General features: G+C 37.1%; 1 protein-coding gene and 1 pseudogene across 1 annotated transcript in view; one reads left to right on the forward strand and one right to left on the reverse strand.

Annotated features, from left to right (window-relative positions):
- Positions 1–263: 263 nt before the first annotated feature.
- LPGAT1 (lysophosphatidylglycerol acyltransferase 1) overlaps positions 264–15,760 on the reverse strand; it is a 55,998-nt gene continuing 40,501 nt past the window's right edge. The window contains exons 7-8 of the mRNA XM_015586255.2: positions 4,059–4,165; positions 264–1,968 (exon numbers count right to left, since the gene is read on the reverse strand). Coding sequence (XP_015441741.1) covers positions 1,817–1,968; positions 4,059–4,165 — 259 coding nt within the window. The 3' untranslated portion in view covers positions 264–1,816. The remainder of the gene's footprint in view (positions 1,969–4,058; positions 4,166–15,760) is intronic.
- LOC112476568 lies at positions 7,734–7,851 on the forward strand (annotated as a pseudogene).

Here is a 15,760-nt window from a genome sequence, read left to right on the forward strand (position 1 = left end):
TCATACCCATACCTCTAAATTGAGATTGGCTTCGCCTACTCACTGTTACTGTAAAACACATAATGAAATGCTTAGCTTTCAAAAAAACAGCATCTTATAACCACCATTACTGACATCAACACATTAACACTGTCTTCTGCGTTTTACCAGCAGTAGTATAATCAATGAGGTATTTCAGTTAACACATTACTCTTTCTCACACATTGCACTGAATTCACCTAAAGATGAAGCTGCTGTGGGCTTTTATTTGGTGTTGCTTTACCTTTCCCACATAACTGGGAGAAAATTCATACCTTCTCAGTTTTTTTTGGTTTATTTAAAAACAGAAAACATCAGCTTTTACTTTTATTTTCCGGCCAACTTCTCAAAATTGTCATTTGTATGATTAACAACGACAGAGGAATCTACAATGCTCATGTCACAGAAAACTACTAATGACTCACTAGGATCTTAATAGTCTTACAATCCCAAACCAAAAGACCATTCTCTGTCTCAACACAGGGGTGCAGGTGATGGACGATGCAGTGCCAGCACTTTTTGAGAAGAGTTTGGTTCTACTATGAGGTAAATTGCATGAACATAGTGATAAATACAAAAAAAAAAAAAAAAGTTTTCTAAATATAGACTTGACTTTATCCTCTTCAAAAGCAACTGGAAGAAACAGGAAAACCTTGTGTGCTGGTCTCACTCCGGGTCACACCACTCTGTCACGTGTAGCTCCTTAGTGCGCCAGGTTCTGGGGTGCCATGTGAGAACTTGTCACCATTTTAAGCCAGTGTTTGGCTCTAGCTCTTATTTTTCTAATAAACTAGCCTATTTTACCTGATATGGATCATTTAAATGTTTTGCATTTTGTTTCAACCATCCCCAAATGCATTTGGCACTAATATGCCAAAATTAAAAAATGGCAAAGCTTCTGAGCTAGACAGAAGCCTCACCTTGGTGGTGTCCATGTAAGGGTGGCACGGAAAAGCATCAGCACACAGATAAACACGCAGACAAGACAGCCTCTCAAGAATCCCACTCACTGATTATGCTTACGTTTGTTTTCAGGCTACATTACAAATCCTTTGCTATATATGCATCTGATAAAAGTGCATTTTGTAAAAGACAGTTATCAGTCTACAATATGCCTTCCATACAAAAGGAGAAATCAAGTGACCCCCTCCCACAAGGGAAAGCACCAGCGCATGTAAACACGGTGTCGGCCTGAGCTAGCCAGCCTCGTTATGGAGCACGTTCTAGTACCGGACGTGTCCATCGGATACTGCTTCCCTCTCTAGGGCACGCCTGACACTGAACTTCAGTTGCTGAGGACCAGAGTGTCACTTGCAAATGACAGGAAAACAGTTCTTCAGAAGGTAACAAACCAACGCCCTCGAGGTTCCTAGTGACACAGCTGAGTTGTGGAGGCGAGGGCTCTACAGCACTGCCCTGATGGAGACGCCTAGCTAAGAGCACAAATACAACTTTCTGAGCTTGAACTAGATAATCAAGTATATCTGGTGGCAAAAGAATTTCTCTCGGTCTTCTAGGATGATTTTATGATTTCGTCTTCTCCAAATGTGATGTTTACTAAAATTTGTGGTAGAGTGTACCTCTTTAAAACATGGAAAGTCCTTAAAACATAGTAGCAGGTCATTATATTACTCATCCTCGTTTTAGCAGTTTTAAAATATCCCAAAGGGGGATAAACATGAATCCATCCATGGAATTTCCTTTGCTTATTTTTATATTCTGATTTGCACATGTTGAATAATGCACACTCATGGAAGTCTGAACTCCTATGGTGACCTTGACAAGTCCAAGTCAGTTCCTAAAACAGGCAATGGTAAAAATACTGAATGACGTTGTACCACATGTAACCTGACAAAAATGCAAAAGATTGTATGAGAAAGATCCACATATTGCTGAGGGTCATCTCTCTGGAAACGGCTTCCTTGTGGCCCTTGGGAGGTGGAAAAGCCCCTGAAAGAGAAGAGAGAAATATTACTTTGTTTTATGGTGGTGATAGGTGTCCTGGAGCAAAAGTTGAATATCGATTTAACTAGAGTTTTGTTTGTTTGTTTAAGAATCTTCTGTGACTTCCCATTGCTCCTGAAGAAAGATCTCATCTGAAATGCCAGTTTCAACCTGCGGAGTGCTGCCCTGCCTCTAAGCCTTGGCCTTCATTCCCTCTGCCTGGAGCTGCTCCTCCTCAGTCTCATCTCAGTGATTAGCAGGTCCCTCTGAATTCTTCCAAAATCTGAAGAAACAGCACCTGACTCCCTGCCTCAGTCACTTACTCCCATCTCCATGTTTATTTCCTTCTTGGCGCTTTCTACAATCTGTAATGATCCCCATCTATCTCTCCTTTTTTCTACAGACTGTCTGGCTCCTGCTGGACTATAAACTGCATGAGAGGAGGCACTCTGGCTGCCTTGTTTTTCACAATATCCTTAGAGATTTTCACAGTGGCCAGGATACAAGATGTGTGAAACCGATATCAAATACTTTCTGAAATAGCGTAACTTATACTAATTCTTCTATTTATAAGTTAAATGTCCTTACCACAAAAAGTGGTTGTAAATCACGGATATTTTCAAAAGGCAAGATGGTTTATGAAATATATCTTCATAAAAAGGAGAAACACAAAGTAAACAGATTTCTGGAAAGGAGAACTCCATCACTTCAGGCACTATTAGGGAAGGTCAGCTTGAGAACACTCCTCAGCATTTCAAACAGGCTTTGTCCCTCCTGCTAATCTCTACCCTAAGCTGATTCATGAGGGGATTTGCTTCTCACAAGCAATTTACATAGAATACTTTCAAGTTTCAAGGTCCATTATGCAAATAGCTTTCTTAAAAAGAAGCTTCCATTATTGTTGCTACAATTTAGGCCAAATATCATAAAGCGAGAGACTCAGTCTGAAAGAGAGATCTTGTTAGTCTCTGAATCGCCTCATGCCTTCTTACATATCCATCCTGTCTTGTCTTTAAGGAAAACTTGAGAGTAAGATCAAAGACTGAACACAGGGAGAGGGACACCTTGTTCAATCAGTCTTACTAGGAAGTCCAAAGACATACACAGTGTGCAGCTCTTGTCATATGATTATGTGCTACTCCACGGCCCCAGAGTCAGAAAGTTAAGATCAAGAAAGAATTTCGTTGAGGGCAAAGTGAAACAACCTTAAACTCAAAAACAAAAGCTCTGAAGGTAATTAACAGTATCTGCCTTTGCTCAACGTCAGGGCTTTGACAGTCTGATTTAACGTGAACTTTATGTCGGTACCAAAAAACATCGAATGGGAAGAAAACAGCACCTGCTGTTAATCTAAAATCCCATGGCCAATCTCAGACCTGGGACAACTTTCCCTTCACCTTGTCTCCCTACGGTAACCTCTATCGAACAGACCTACAGATAACTGCTATTTGTGAAAGCGCTCTGGTAGTCAGTGCCTGGATTTCCACGATGTTAACTTCCTTCTTTTCTTCTTCACTCTTTCTTCCACCCCTGCTCTTTTTTACTGCCCAGTAGTTTTCATAGAACATAGAGAATATTAAGTACAGAAACCCTTAGGGTAAATAGACTTTTTTCTCTGAAAGAGAAAAGTATAAGGGTGTATTCATGACAATTAAAAAAGTGAACTAACTATATATAAAGAAAAGAATACGCACATTAAAAGGCAGTTAGAAATGATCTCGAATGACTGCTGGATGATGGTATTATTTAAACCATCAAATACAATGCCAAACATGAATGTTATTTGCTGTTTCATAAAACAGCCCATATAACTGTATATGCACAATTGCAGTCTTCCAAGGACTGTGTACTCTCTTGACTTGGATCCATTTGTACAACGTTTTACTCATCATTTGATCTTTGCACACTGGCTGATGAAGTAAGAGCCCAAATAAATTTCATATAAATTTATCTTTATGAAAATTCTAAGCTGGACTCTTAAATATAGAAATAACCCCCTGGGGTATCTGAAGAATGAAAAAATGGTTATCTCCCCTCAAGCACACTTCGGGAACTATCAGAAACCTCGGGAAGGTACGTAAGAGGATATTGTGTACCTGTTTCATAAAAATGTGACAAGAGGTCCTCTTTTTCAATAAAACGTTGATAAAGCCAGTCAGAAAGGTCATCAGTCTCCAGGGGTACATCTTTAATTGGAAAGATCCTATTAAGAAAAAAAAAAAAAGGGCAAAAACTTTAATTCATAAGTGGAAATCATTCAGAACCACAATTTAGCTTGGGCGACTGAAAAGTTGAAGTTATGGAATCTTCTTTTGCTTTTGTTTCTTCATCTTTTCTTCAGCTTTTTAAAAAGTTGTTGTTGATTATATAATTACATTCATTTATTCATTCATTCAAACATTTACTAGCCTCTTGTATATTAGGTCCAGTGCTAGATGCTAAAAACATACTGAGATTATACTATATGTAGAAATAAGTACTGAGAAATAACTGTCTTCCTACGTTTGTGATTAAGTAGAAATAGTGTTTACAACAGATCGAGTTTTAAAAGGCAGCTACTTTTGGACACATTACAGTAGTCAAATGCTAGGCCAAATCATGCATCTTAACAATGTTCTTTTGCTGGAAAAGTCTGTGAACTAGACAGAATCCCCCCAAATTGGTGCCCTTTGGCTAACTATATCAGAGATATTGGTTTCATGAGCAAAGCCAACTCTTAGTGATTGGGAGTGGTTGTTGGAACAGGATTCTGAAGATTTTGCAACCCTGTCCTGACTCAACAGGAAGTAGACTGGGATGATTAGTGATAAATATCCACTGGAGGTGAGAGCAGAAAGGGGCAGCATCAGTGCTAGATATCTGCTGACCCTGAAAAAGGTTTTTTTTATTTATTTTCCAATTCTGTGGATTAAAAAATTGTTTTTTCTTTATCAAAGGTATAAAGGAGGTACACAGTTTAAAAGTCTACGAAAGGTTTGTTTATATGAAAAATAGCAGTCTCTGTCCCTGTGCCCCTTGTTTCTCCCCAAAAGAATCTATTTTTAGCTCAGTTAGCTAATTATCTTGATATTTATCACCATGTTTCTTTGTTAGTTTTAGGGCTTATCTACTCACTTCTCACTATGGAAGATGAGGATTAAGCTCCTTCCTGTTCCTATTCCCACTACCCAGGCACATCCTTCCCACCTTCCCAGTGCAGCGTATGGTAATTTTAATTAACACGATATTAGCCATTTACATTATTATAATCATGTAAATATACTGAATGCTAAGACATGTAGTAAATCATGGCAACTTTGCCTTTCCTGCCAATGTTTGTTCTCCCTGGATTGAGCATTGTTTTCTATGTACACATAACTGATTCAACCACAAGCTCTTGCCCAAGTGTCAATCAATTCTCTAGAAGAAGTTTGTAAACTTTTTCTTAAAGGGCCAGATAGAAAATATTTAGATTTTGCAGGCTATGTGGTCTCTGGAGCAACTATTCAACTCTGCCTTGTAATACAAAAGCAGCCACAGACAATTTATAAACAAAAGGGTATAGCTGTGCTCAAATAAAATTTTATTTAAAAAGCTGGCAGCGGGCCAGATTGACCTGTGGTCTAGATCTTCTCTCAAGGCATTCGCAGGAATCGGACATTCTTTCAAGTTCATCTTCCTGAAGAAATTTTACCCAGAGTCTGGATTTGCTGCCTGTAGTTTTCATCTTCGGAAGGCCCTTCACCTTCATCCTGGTGATTGTCTGCACTCCTAAATGGATTCGATTTTCTTACATCTCAAGTCTTCCTCTTTCTATATTCACTCCACTTTTTGATGGAGCACATCCTCCAGCACTTCCTTGAGAAAGGGTACTTGAAATCTTGCATTTTTGCCAATGCTTTCTTTCTGTTCTCACACCTGGTTGATAATTTGACTAGATACAAGATTCGGGGTTGGAATTCATTTTCCTCCACCTCTGTCTTTTAGTCCTTCTTCCTTTCTGGGAGATTTCTTATTTAATTTCTAAACTTTTTACTGAGCTTTTATTTCTTTTAACATGTTTTAATTTCTAAGAGCTCTCTGAATATTCCTTTTAATAGAATGCTATAATTGTTTTGTTGCAATATCTTATCTTTATGAGATTCATATCTATATGAGAATTAAAACATGCACAAAAGCAGAGAAAAGCGTTAAATGAACCCCCATGTACTATTAGGATTTTCGGAAGCTGTACTTTCCCTGTACAGTCTCCGTTCTTCCAAGTCGGCTTCCTATATTTGTTTCAGTCTCCATCCTCCACAATAGAGACCTATCAGACGACCAGTTATCTGGTAATTCTTTGTTGCTCACTCACATTCAAAGATGTGGGACTAGACAGTTGACTGAAAGCTCTCAGCATGCAAGTGGAGATTGTGAGCTTCGCTGAGAATTACCTGGCTGGGCCATTTAAATTGCTCTCTCTACTTGAAATCACCAGTTCCCCAGAGAAAGATCCTCTAATGTTCTGCCTAGAGAGTAAAGGCCTGATTGCTACCTTCCCGGTAACAGAGTGAGAGGCCAGGGCAGGGAGTCTCAGCACATAGGGCACTTACATCACTTAACCATGTAACTTTCACTATGGGACCTCTGCCTCAACTGTGCCTGGCGTTCCTGAGTCCACAGAGCCTCGTTTCCCTCTCCAGAGTAAGCCTCCAGGATAATTCCCGAGCCGTGGGCTGTAGAGTAGGGGTCCTGGGGATCTGAGTTCTCCTTACACAGGTTTCAACCAGTCTTGCCAAGTTTAGCAACCCATTCAACCTCGTTCCCACAGGTACTGATGCTGTTGGTTTTTTAGCCTTTTGGAAGTTCTATGGTGTAAATAAGATTGGCTCTGGGCTTTTCCCACAGCTGACTTAGGGTTCTGTTACATTATTTGCTGCTCTCTGTTTTCAACTTCCCAAGTTTTGTTGTTTTGGGGCTTGTGTTTTAACAGAAATCCTACTCTAGCATCTGCCTAGAATAGCTTGGACATTCTCTTGCCTTAGGAGACAGACAGGAGGGCAAACCAAATGCTCCCTCAAAAGCGATCTACTTCTATTACTGATTGTTTGGTCACCGCGGGATTAAAATATTAAAACAACTAATCCCCTAATATGGCAAAGTATCAAATGCACTGAATACCAGTTCTCTTAGAATCAAATAAAAGGAATTATTCTGGGATATAAATAAATAAACAAATAAACAACAGAAATAAATCTTTTCAATACCAACAGCTAACCAAATGAGAAACTAGCTAGCTCCTAATTTTCAAGAAACAAAAATTCTCATTATCTGTAATCCAGAATGTGCTCTTAAATCCAGAGTACTCTAGCAAACTCCATAGAATCAACTTTCAGAGCACAAGATAAATTGCACTTTCACAAAAAAAAAAAATCAAATAATGCTTAGCAGTTGGCATATCTATAAATCTGAGTTAAAACATTTGAATTTTCATGCCACCCTGTGAGTTAAACAACATGGCTAAACCCTCAATTCGATTCTGTGAACTACATGTAAGGAGCTAATAATAAGCACAGAAAGTTTTGAGATAAACAGTTCCACTTTCAAAAACCTAATAACCTAGCAGACGAATACCAAAAGTAAACAAATAATCCAAAACCAGAATACTGTAAATATAGTATAAGGAGTTTAAATAATTTCTGTGTAAGTTTTAATGAAGGGGTGTGTGTGTCTACTCATGGCACTGGATACATGAAAAAGGCATCATGTGCATTGGCCTAAAAGAGTTAAGTAGAATTCAAAATTTAAAAAAAGTCTACGGCCATGTCACCCTGAACACGCCTGATCCCATCTGATCTCAGAGCTGAGCAGGAGTGGGCCTGGTTAGTACTTGGATGGGAGACCACCTAGGAAGACCAGGTGCTGTAGACGTAAAAAATAAAAAATAAGAGATTGTAAGCTGACAAGGTCCTTGCAATCTGTGAGGTCAACCAAGGGTTGCCTCACCTAAAAAAAATTAAAAAAATTTTTTTTTAAATTAAGCAATAATATGCATATAGTTTTAAAAAATCAGAGTACTACAAGATTCACAATGAAAAATAAGAGCTCTACTTTTTCTCTCTTCAAATACTGGTTACCTAGAAAACTTCCTTTTGCTATTCACTTCCATATTGCTTATAAACATGCTAATACCACTATCCTGGATCATCCAATTTAGAATGTATTCACTGACTTCCTCCTCAGGAAGACAAGAATGTGGCTCTTTTACACCTTGTCCTCTGTCCCTTAGGCCCTCCTTCTCCTCCTCCTCCCTACGTGGCTAATAACGCCTTCTCAGTGACAATCCTGTCTTTTTAATTACACTTACTACTGTATGTTCTATTTGTTTTCTTATATGTCTGTTTCCTCTATCAGACTGTGCTGTACTCATCTTTGCATGCCCAACGTGTAAATCAGTGCCTGCTTCTTTGTGGGAACTCAAGTTTGCTGAACTGAATTAAATTGAAAGCAATTTGCCAGCATAAAACTTTATAAGGTGCCATCTGTAGACAGTCATCAGTATCAGGGGCATAGTTAACTGACATCACCAGGGTTAGTGTGACAAGAATATCTCAGAAATGCTGAAACTACTTGCCACCAAAAATAGATTTATGGCCAAGAATAGATATTGTCAAATTTAGCATATCAGAATTTCTTCCAGCATTCAATTCCCAGAATGGCTTTGAGCCACTGTCCTGAGTTAAGCTGCTCAAGCCTCATCCTCAACATACTAAAATATATTATTTATAGCTTCTCCCTGGATCCACTAGAGAAGTTTTAAAAAATCCTCAATCAACTGAAAATAGATTTTGGCAACTCAGATATGAACTTTTAGTGGCTTTAATACAGGGATAAACCAAGGCTCCAAGGTAGCAAACCTAGAGTCATATAAAAGAGAATTTTGAGTGGCTTTCAAGTTTGTGTAGAAAGAGACAACAAATACTCAGCACGCAGGTTACTGCTTCCCTTCACAGTCAGGAATAATTGAGCCTGGTACCCTTTCCCCTTGAGCCCTGCTCCTTGTAATAGCCAAAGCTATAGCAAACTAGTTTGCCACTTGGTGGTATAAACAATGAGATGGCACTGTTTAGACCTCAATTTTTTTTTTTATTATATTTTTATTCGTGTTATATTATTTGAGACACAGTAAGAATCTTAAATGCTTGCTGAATTAACTGATGTGAACTATTTGCTAAGGAAACATGACACTGGTATATTTATTTGCTTAACACTATTATGTTTTCCATGACTCTAATGACTTTTTTTAATTAAGACTTTACTTTTTGAGAGCAGCTTTAGGTTCACGGCACAGTTCAAGGGAAGGCACAAAGACTTTCCCATAACTCCCTAATGACTTAAAACTTTTTATTTTGAAGTAATTTCAGAGAAAAATCACAAAAACAGTACAAATAATTCACATATATGCTTCACCTAGATTCCCCAAATATCAGTATTTCTCATATTTACTTTATCTTATTCTCTCTCCATATATACATATTTTTCTAATTATATATATATGATTTTTCTTCAAATTTTGAGAGTAAGTTACAGATATTGTGTCCCCTAAATACTTGTCTGTATTTTTTAAATGCAAGGACAGTCTCATATCAGGGGTCCCCATCTCTGGGGTCACACAAGAGGTGAGTAGAGGGCCAGTGAGCAAAGCTTCATGTGTATCTGCAGCTGCTCCCCAGCGCTAGCATCACCACCTCAGCTCCATCTCAGATCATCAGGCATTAGTCTCACAGGAGCACCGGTCCTTGGTGCCAAAAAGTTGGAGACCGCTGTCTTATATAACCGTAGTACGACGAGCAAAATTAGGAAATTAACACTGATACAATATTATCTGATCTACGATCTACCTATTTCGTTCAAATTTTGCCAACTGTCCCACTGTTTATGTGGGGGGGGGGAAGGGAGGGGAAGGGAGGGGAAAGGAAGGGAAAAGAGGAGGGAAAAGAGGAGGAAAAAAGAGGAGGCTACTGTTATAGCCTCTTCCATGTTTTAGGAAGAGGCTATAACAGTAAAATAAACAAGATAGACTGAAGTAGAGAAAAAAAGGAATAATTAATAAGCAAATATGCTCCACGTAAGAGGTACTGAGGCCTTAGCTAGGCTATGGCATTCAGATCAAAAAAGGGAATAGACACAAATATTGCAGAGGTGACTCTCACAGGAACTGACAGCTAAATTTGAGAGATCAGCTAAAATTAAAATGTGGAAGAATCAAAGGAACTCCAAAATTTTCATTCTGGGTGAGGGCAAAATAATGCTAACATAAAACTGGTAAGCCAGGAGAAACTAGTTTGTATTGTGGAAAATGAGTTCAGTTTTAGAAATAATAGGTTTGAAGAAGCAACAGGGTATCCAGGTGGAGGAAAGGAAGTGAAATGAGGGGTTAGAACTTGGCAGAAAGAGTGAGAGCTAGAGGTCCATTTACAGAGGAGCCATTTCTATATGCTCTCCTACAATAAACTCAACCTCAAAAAAAGAGAGGTTGAGTTCTAGGTCAAGTTTTTCACTTGACCTAAAAGTGAAAAAAGAAGACTAAAAACAAGATCTTGGAGAAGAATGTCTATATTTACATAATCTGTCAACCTCTCAGAGATTGTGTGTTTGTGTGTGTACATGTGGGTATATGAATATATGTATATATGATCTTATATGAAATGAAAGGTTAGACAAAAAATCTAACTAGCCCTTCCACTTCTCAGATTCAGTTCTTAATGGTGAGCACCAGTGAGAGTCATGCTTAACCATTATTCAATTAAAATTCAAACTCTAAGAATTTTTTAAATTGGGAGACATAATATTTCCAACAAAGCTGAATTAAATTAGAAAACAAAAAGCATCTTTAAAACACTAATGGAAGTCATTGTGTTTGACCCTGAAGAGAACTAAAAGTGAAAAAGACATGGTGAACCCCAGGGGGGCAAGGAGGTAGGGAGAGAGCTCTTCATTTCTAAGTTCTCCAAATCATATTTTGACCAGATTCATATATTGAAAATAACTTAGCAAATTAGATTTATGTTATGGTCTTGGTTCCTTACTATATTAACAGTAAAAAATTTCTTTCATGTTTAACTTTTGATAAATATTAGAGACAAAATTAAGCATATCTTCTAACTAGATGGAGATTTTATCTTATTTGAAATGATGATTCACCTTTTTCAAATCCTCAACTTCATTATAGAAATACAGAATTCAATCCACAATATAGTTGACCTCAGTTAACACCACTTATTTAATGCTTCCAGCATCCTGAATGGTGTCAAACTAAAATCTTCTATTTTCTTAAAGGAAACGGGGGGATGGATGGGGAGAGAAACACTGGTGCGGAAAAGAAAAAAGAGCTTGTGGGTGGTGAACATTAATAAAAACAGCCATAGAGCTTCATTTTGCTGCTTTTATTGTCCAATTAAACAGAATTTGGTGGTGTTGTCTATGTTATCTACGTTTACTACATGAAATGATAACTATAAATCTGTAAAAATAAATAAATAAATAAATAAAAATAAAAATAAAAACAGCCAAGCAGAACTAAAAACTTGAAGATTAAATTGAATGTGTAACTTTCTATTTTCCAACTGGAAGCTCTGAGTAGGCTCTAATGACTAAAATGTCCAGCCTTTTCCAGAAAAAAGATAGGACACAGAGGCAAAGCAATGGAAAACAAGAGATGATAAGAAAAGCAGACAGGAATAAGAAGTGAATTATTAGACGGCAGAAGCTGGGGTGAATGAGCAATAACTGTAAGTAATCACAGAGAAAAGCCCTAGCATAAGAAAAACTAAAGATAGGACACTGTTTCCTTCTGCTAGGGATAATAAAAAAAGCTACTTTTAGTTCAAAAAGCAATTTTATGACCTTACTCCCAGATGAGTAATTTGGGGGCTGGGGGCTGGGGATCGTAAACCTCTAAACATGAATATTAAGTGTGTACCATAAGTATGCCACTTAGGTGTGAATCACTTTAATTACAGTTTCTAGGAAAAGATGACCTGAAACTTGGTCCCCATTATGTTGAATAACTAATTTTTACTGTATTAATTTTATTCTACTTTATTCTAACTTTTATACTAAAAAAATATATATTATAGAAATTTAAGCCTCTTAAATCTCATTTTTAAATTATGGATAAAACAGGATGGACCTAGAGGGTATTATGCTAAGTGAAATAAGTCAGAGAAAAACACCGTATGTATAATTTCACCCATGTGTGGAATCTAAAACTTTTAAAACAAATGAATAAAAAGACAAAGCAGAAACAAACTCAGTGATATCAACAACAAACTGGAGGAAAGAGGAGATGGATGAAAAAGGCAAAGAGGAATAAGAGGTACAAACTTCCAGTTATAAAATAAATCATGGGTATGTAAAGTACAGCATAGGGAAAATAGTCAATAATGTCATATAACTTTGCATGGTGACAGATGGTTACTAGACTTATTGTGGCAATCACGTCATAAGGTATGCTAATGTTAAATCACTGTTGTATATCTGAAACGAATATCCTATTTAATGTCAACTATACATTAATAGAAAATAAATTTAAAAAATAAATTATGGATAAAACACTAGAATATGAAAATCTCTGAGACTATTTATATAATTTGAATATTTCAACATCCTTGATTTAAAGGGGTGAAGTCTATTTAGTGTCTATTAAATGATATACATTTTAAATGTAAACCTATTAAACTTTTGTTGTCTGAGGTGCTGCATGCAAAATATACAATAAAATTATAACGAATGCTTTTTATACTGATTTTAAGATGCCTCCTGATTTCAGAGATGTTAATATGTAAAAATACATGTCTTAATTGATGAAATATAGTATATGATTCCTCACTTGTGTTTGTCAGAACTTAATTCTAGTGTCTAAGAAATGACACTATTTTCTCTCTATGGGATGGGCGATGAATATCACCTTTATACCTACCGACTATAAGAAATATAATTAGAAAATCCTCCTGAGTCCTCTGGCATGCACTGCAGATTTCTAAGAGAAGACTCTCTGAGGAGGAAACAGCCAAAACAAAGACCCTGAGGTAAGAACATACTTGGCATGTTCAAAGACAGCAAGAAGGCCAGGAGAGCCAGGACTGCCTAAGGGGAAGTAGTAGGAGATGAGGTCACAGAGAAAGAGGAGGTCACAGAGAAAGAGCAGGTCAAACAGGGCCTTAGACACCATCATAAGGCTCCTGGCTTTTTAGATGGGTAAAGCCACCATGGGATTCTGAACCTAAGATTGATATGATCTGACTTAGATTTTTAAAAGACCACTCTGGATACTATGTTGGCAATAAACACTAAGAAGGACAAAGGTAAAAATGGAGTTCCAGTTAGGAAGTTATGTAGTGATCTAGGAGCTGGATAGGGGTGATAGTGGCCAGGACCAAGCAAAAAGCAGCCGTCAGAACCAGAACATATATTTGAATACTTTTGTTAAGTTTTACTGGTAGGTACTTTACAGTATTCTTGCTTCTGAGAATAGTATCTTTTCTAAATTACATTTTCTCTTTGTTGCTAGGATAAAGGAATACCATTGATTTTTCTGTAATGGTTTTATGTCAAGATTGCTGAACTCCATAAACAGACGGCGAAATCAGTTTCTTGGGGTTTCTATGTAGACTATTGTGATGGTTAACTTTATGCTTTTTTTCAACTTGACTGGAGTAAGGGCTTCCCAGATAGTTGGTAAAACATTATTTCTGGGTGTGTCTGTGAAGGTGCCTCTGGAAGATTAGCATTCAAATCAGCAGACTGGGTAAAGAAGATCACCTTCATCAATGCAGGTGGCCACCATCCAAACAATTGAGGGCCTGAATAAAACAAAAAGGTGGCAGAAGGGCGAGCCTACTCTCTCAGCTTGAGCTAAGACATCCATCTTCTCCTACCCCAGGACATTGGTACTCCTGGTTCTTGGGCTTTCAGACTCAGATAGGGACTTAAACCATCACCCCTCCCCACTACCTCACCATTCTCAGACCTTGAGACTCTGATTAAATTATACTACTGGCTTTCTTGGTTATTCAGCAGATCATAGGACTTCTCCATTTTTTGTTATTTCGCTAATAAAATTAAAGAAATTTAATCCTAACCCCCCATATCTAAAATGTTATAATTTCAACATGTCAACAACAAAAATTATTGAGATATTTTACACTCCTTTTTCTCACTATTCTCTAAAATCCAGTGTGCATTTTACACCTACAGAACATTTCAAATCAGACTAGCCCCATTTGATGTGCTTGACAGCCACGTGTGGATAGTTGTTGCTATAACTGGACAGTACATGTCTAGACGGCATGAACTTTAGCATTCATACATTCAGTAAGTATTAAGTATTGCATTTCTGCTATATGCCAGCATTGTTCTAGGAACATAATTGTGAACAAGACACATGAAGTGAGGTATCTGCTCTCATGGAGGTTACATTCTAGACAGGAAAGACGGACATCAGTGAGTAAATCACTAAGATTTCCAATAGCGATTGAATTTTTAGTTAAAGATGCTACCTTCACCCTAATCTTATGTTTTATAGCAGTGTATTTTAATATCAGGCTGTGGGATGATCATATTTATTTCATAAAAATGACTCCTGAGGCTTAAATAGTGATATACCATTTCAAACCAATCAGATTTACAAAAATCAAAGGTGTTGACTTTGATGTAGATGTAGGAAGAGGTGACCTCCTTCTGCACATGATGATCAGCTTCTCTAACTCATTGTCCTAATTTGGAGTGAAGCAGACATTTATATTAAGGACAGGGTTTACTTTTGCTTTTATGCCTATAAACATTGTACCTCTGTGATTAAAATCTAATCATGTTTGATTTTCCTATTAACTCCTTAACAGCGCAAGCCTATTTATAGGAATAAGCTGCCTTCCAGGGTGACAAGAATTTAAAGAGAACAGGGCGAGGAAAAAGTTATTTCCATTCAAATGTTTTCAGAGTTAAACCTTTAGTTTCTCTTTTACAATAACTTTACTTTTGAAAATGAGCAATAATGTAGTTGTATGCAAACTAATCAAAAATATTTCCCTAGTTAAACAACATATAATACTGAAAAGTAAGGAATAAGAAAAGACATCTTTTCTCTTAAAGTAATAAGTGGCTTACACCCACTCTATGTGGAGTAATTTACTAATATGGGACTTAGCAAAAATCCATACACGTTTTATCTTAATAATAGTACTTTATATTTGTAAAGTTCTACAATACTTTTTTATCAGTCTATTGTTTGGTGCTCAAACAATACATTCACTGAAGCCTGGTCGCCTCTGGCCTTCAAGGTCCTAGGATGGGCTGCCTGAGGAAGTATGTATACATGTGGCCTGGGGACTTCATCACAGTTAACCACAAATTTTCTAAGGAATAAGCTCCAAATACTTGACTAAAACTTTGACTTGTTTTGAAAGATAAACACTACCTATTTATAAAACAGGATCTAGTATATAACCATGTCACAAAATTTTACTTTTTCACTTATGTGGTATTTTAGGGAAGTATTTCACAGCATATAACAACATGGGTTCATCTCTTCCAGAAATCCTAAAAATCAACACAAGCCTAAAAAGTAAGAAGTGAATTGACAATGTGGAAACTGCTCTTAGAAAAAACAAAAATAAATATCTAAAATAAACTATTGCATTCTTATGCTTTTTCCTAAGCATCAGTGCAGAAACTTAAAATCCAGAACATTCTGGTAATCTAGATGATTCTTTCCCTGTTTAAATAAAGAACAAATGTTGAAAATACTTAATGTCACTGATACAGTATGACTGGAGTCACT

The sequence above is a fragment of the Pteropus alecto genome, unplaced genomic scaffold, assembly GCF_000325575.1.
Source record: "Pteropus alecto unplaced genomic scaffold, ASM32557v1 scaffold101, whole genome shotgun sequence".
Classification (NCBI taxonomy): Eukaryota; Metazoa; Chordata; class Mammalia; order Chiroptera; family Pteropodidae; genus Pteropus; species Pteropus alecto.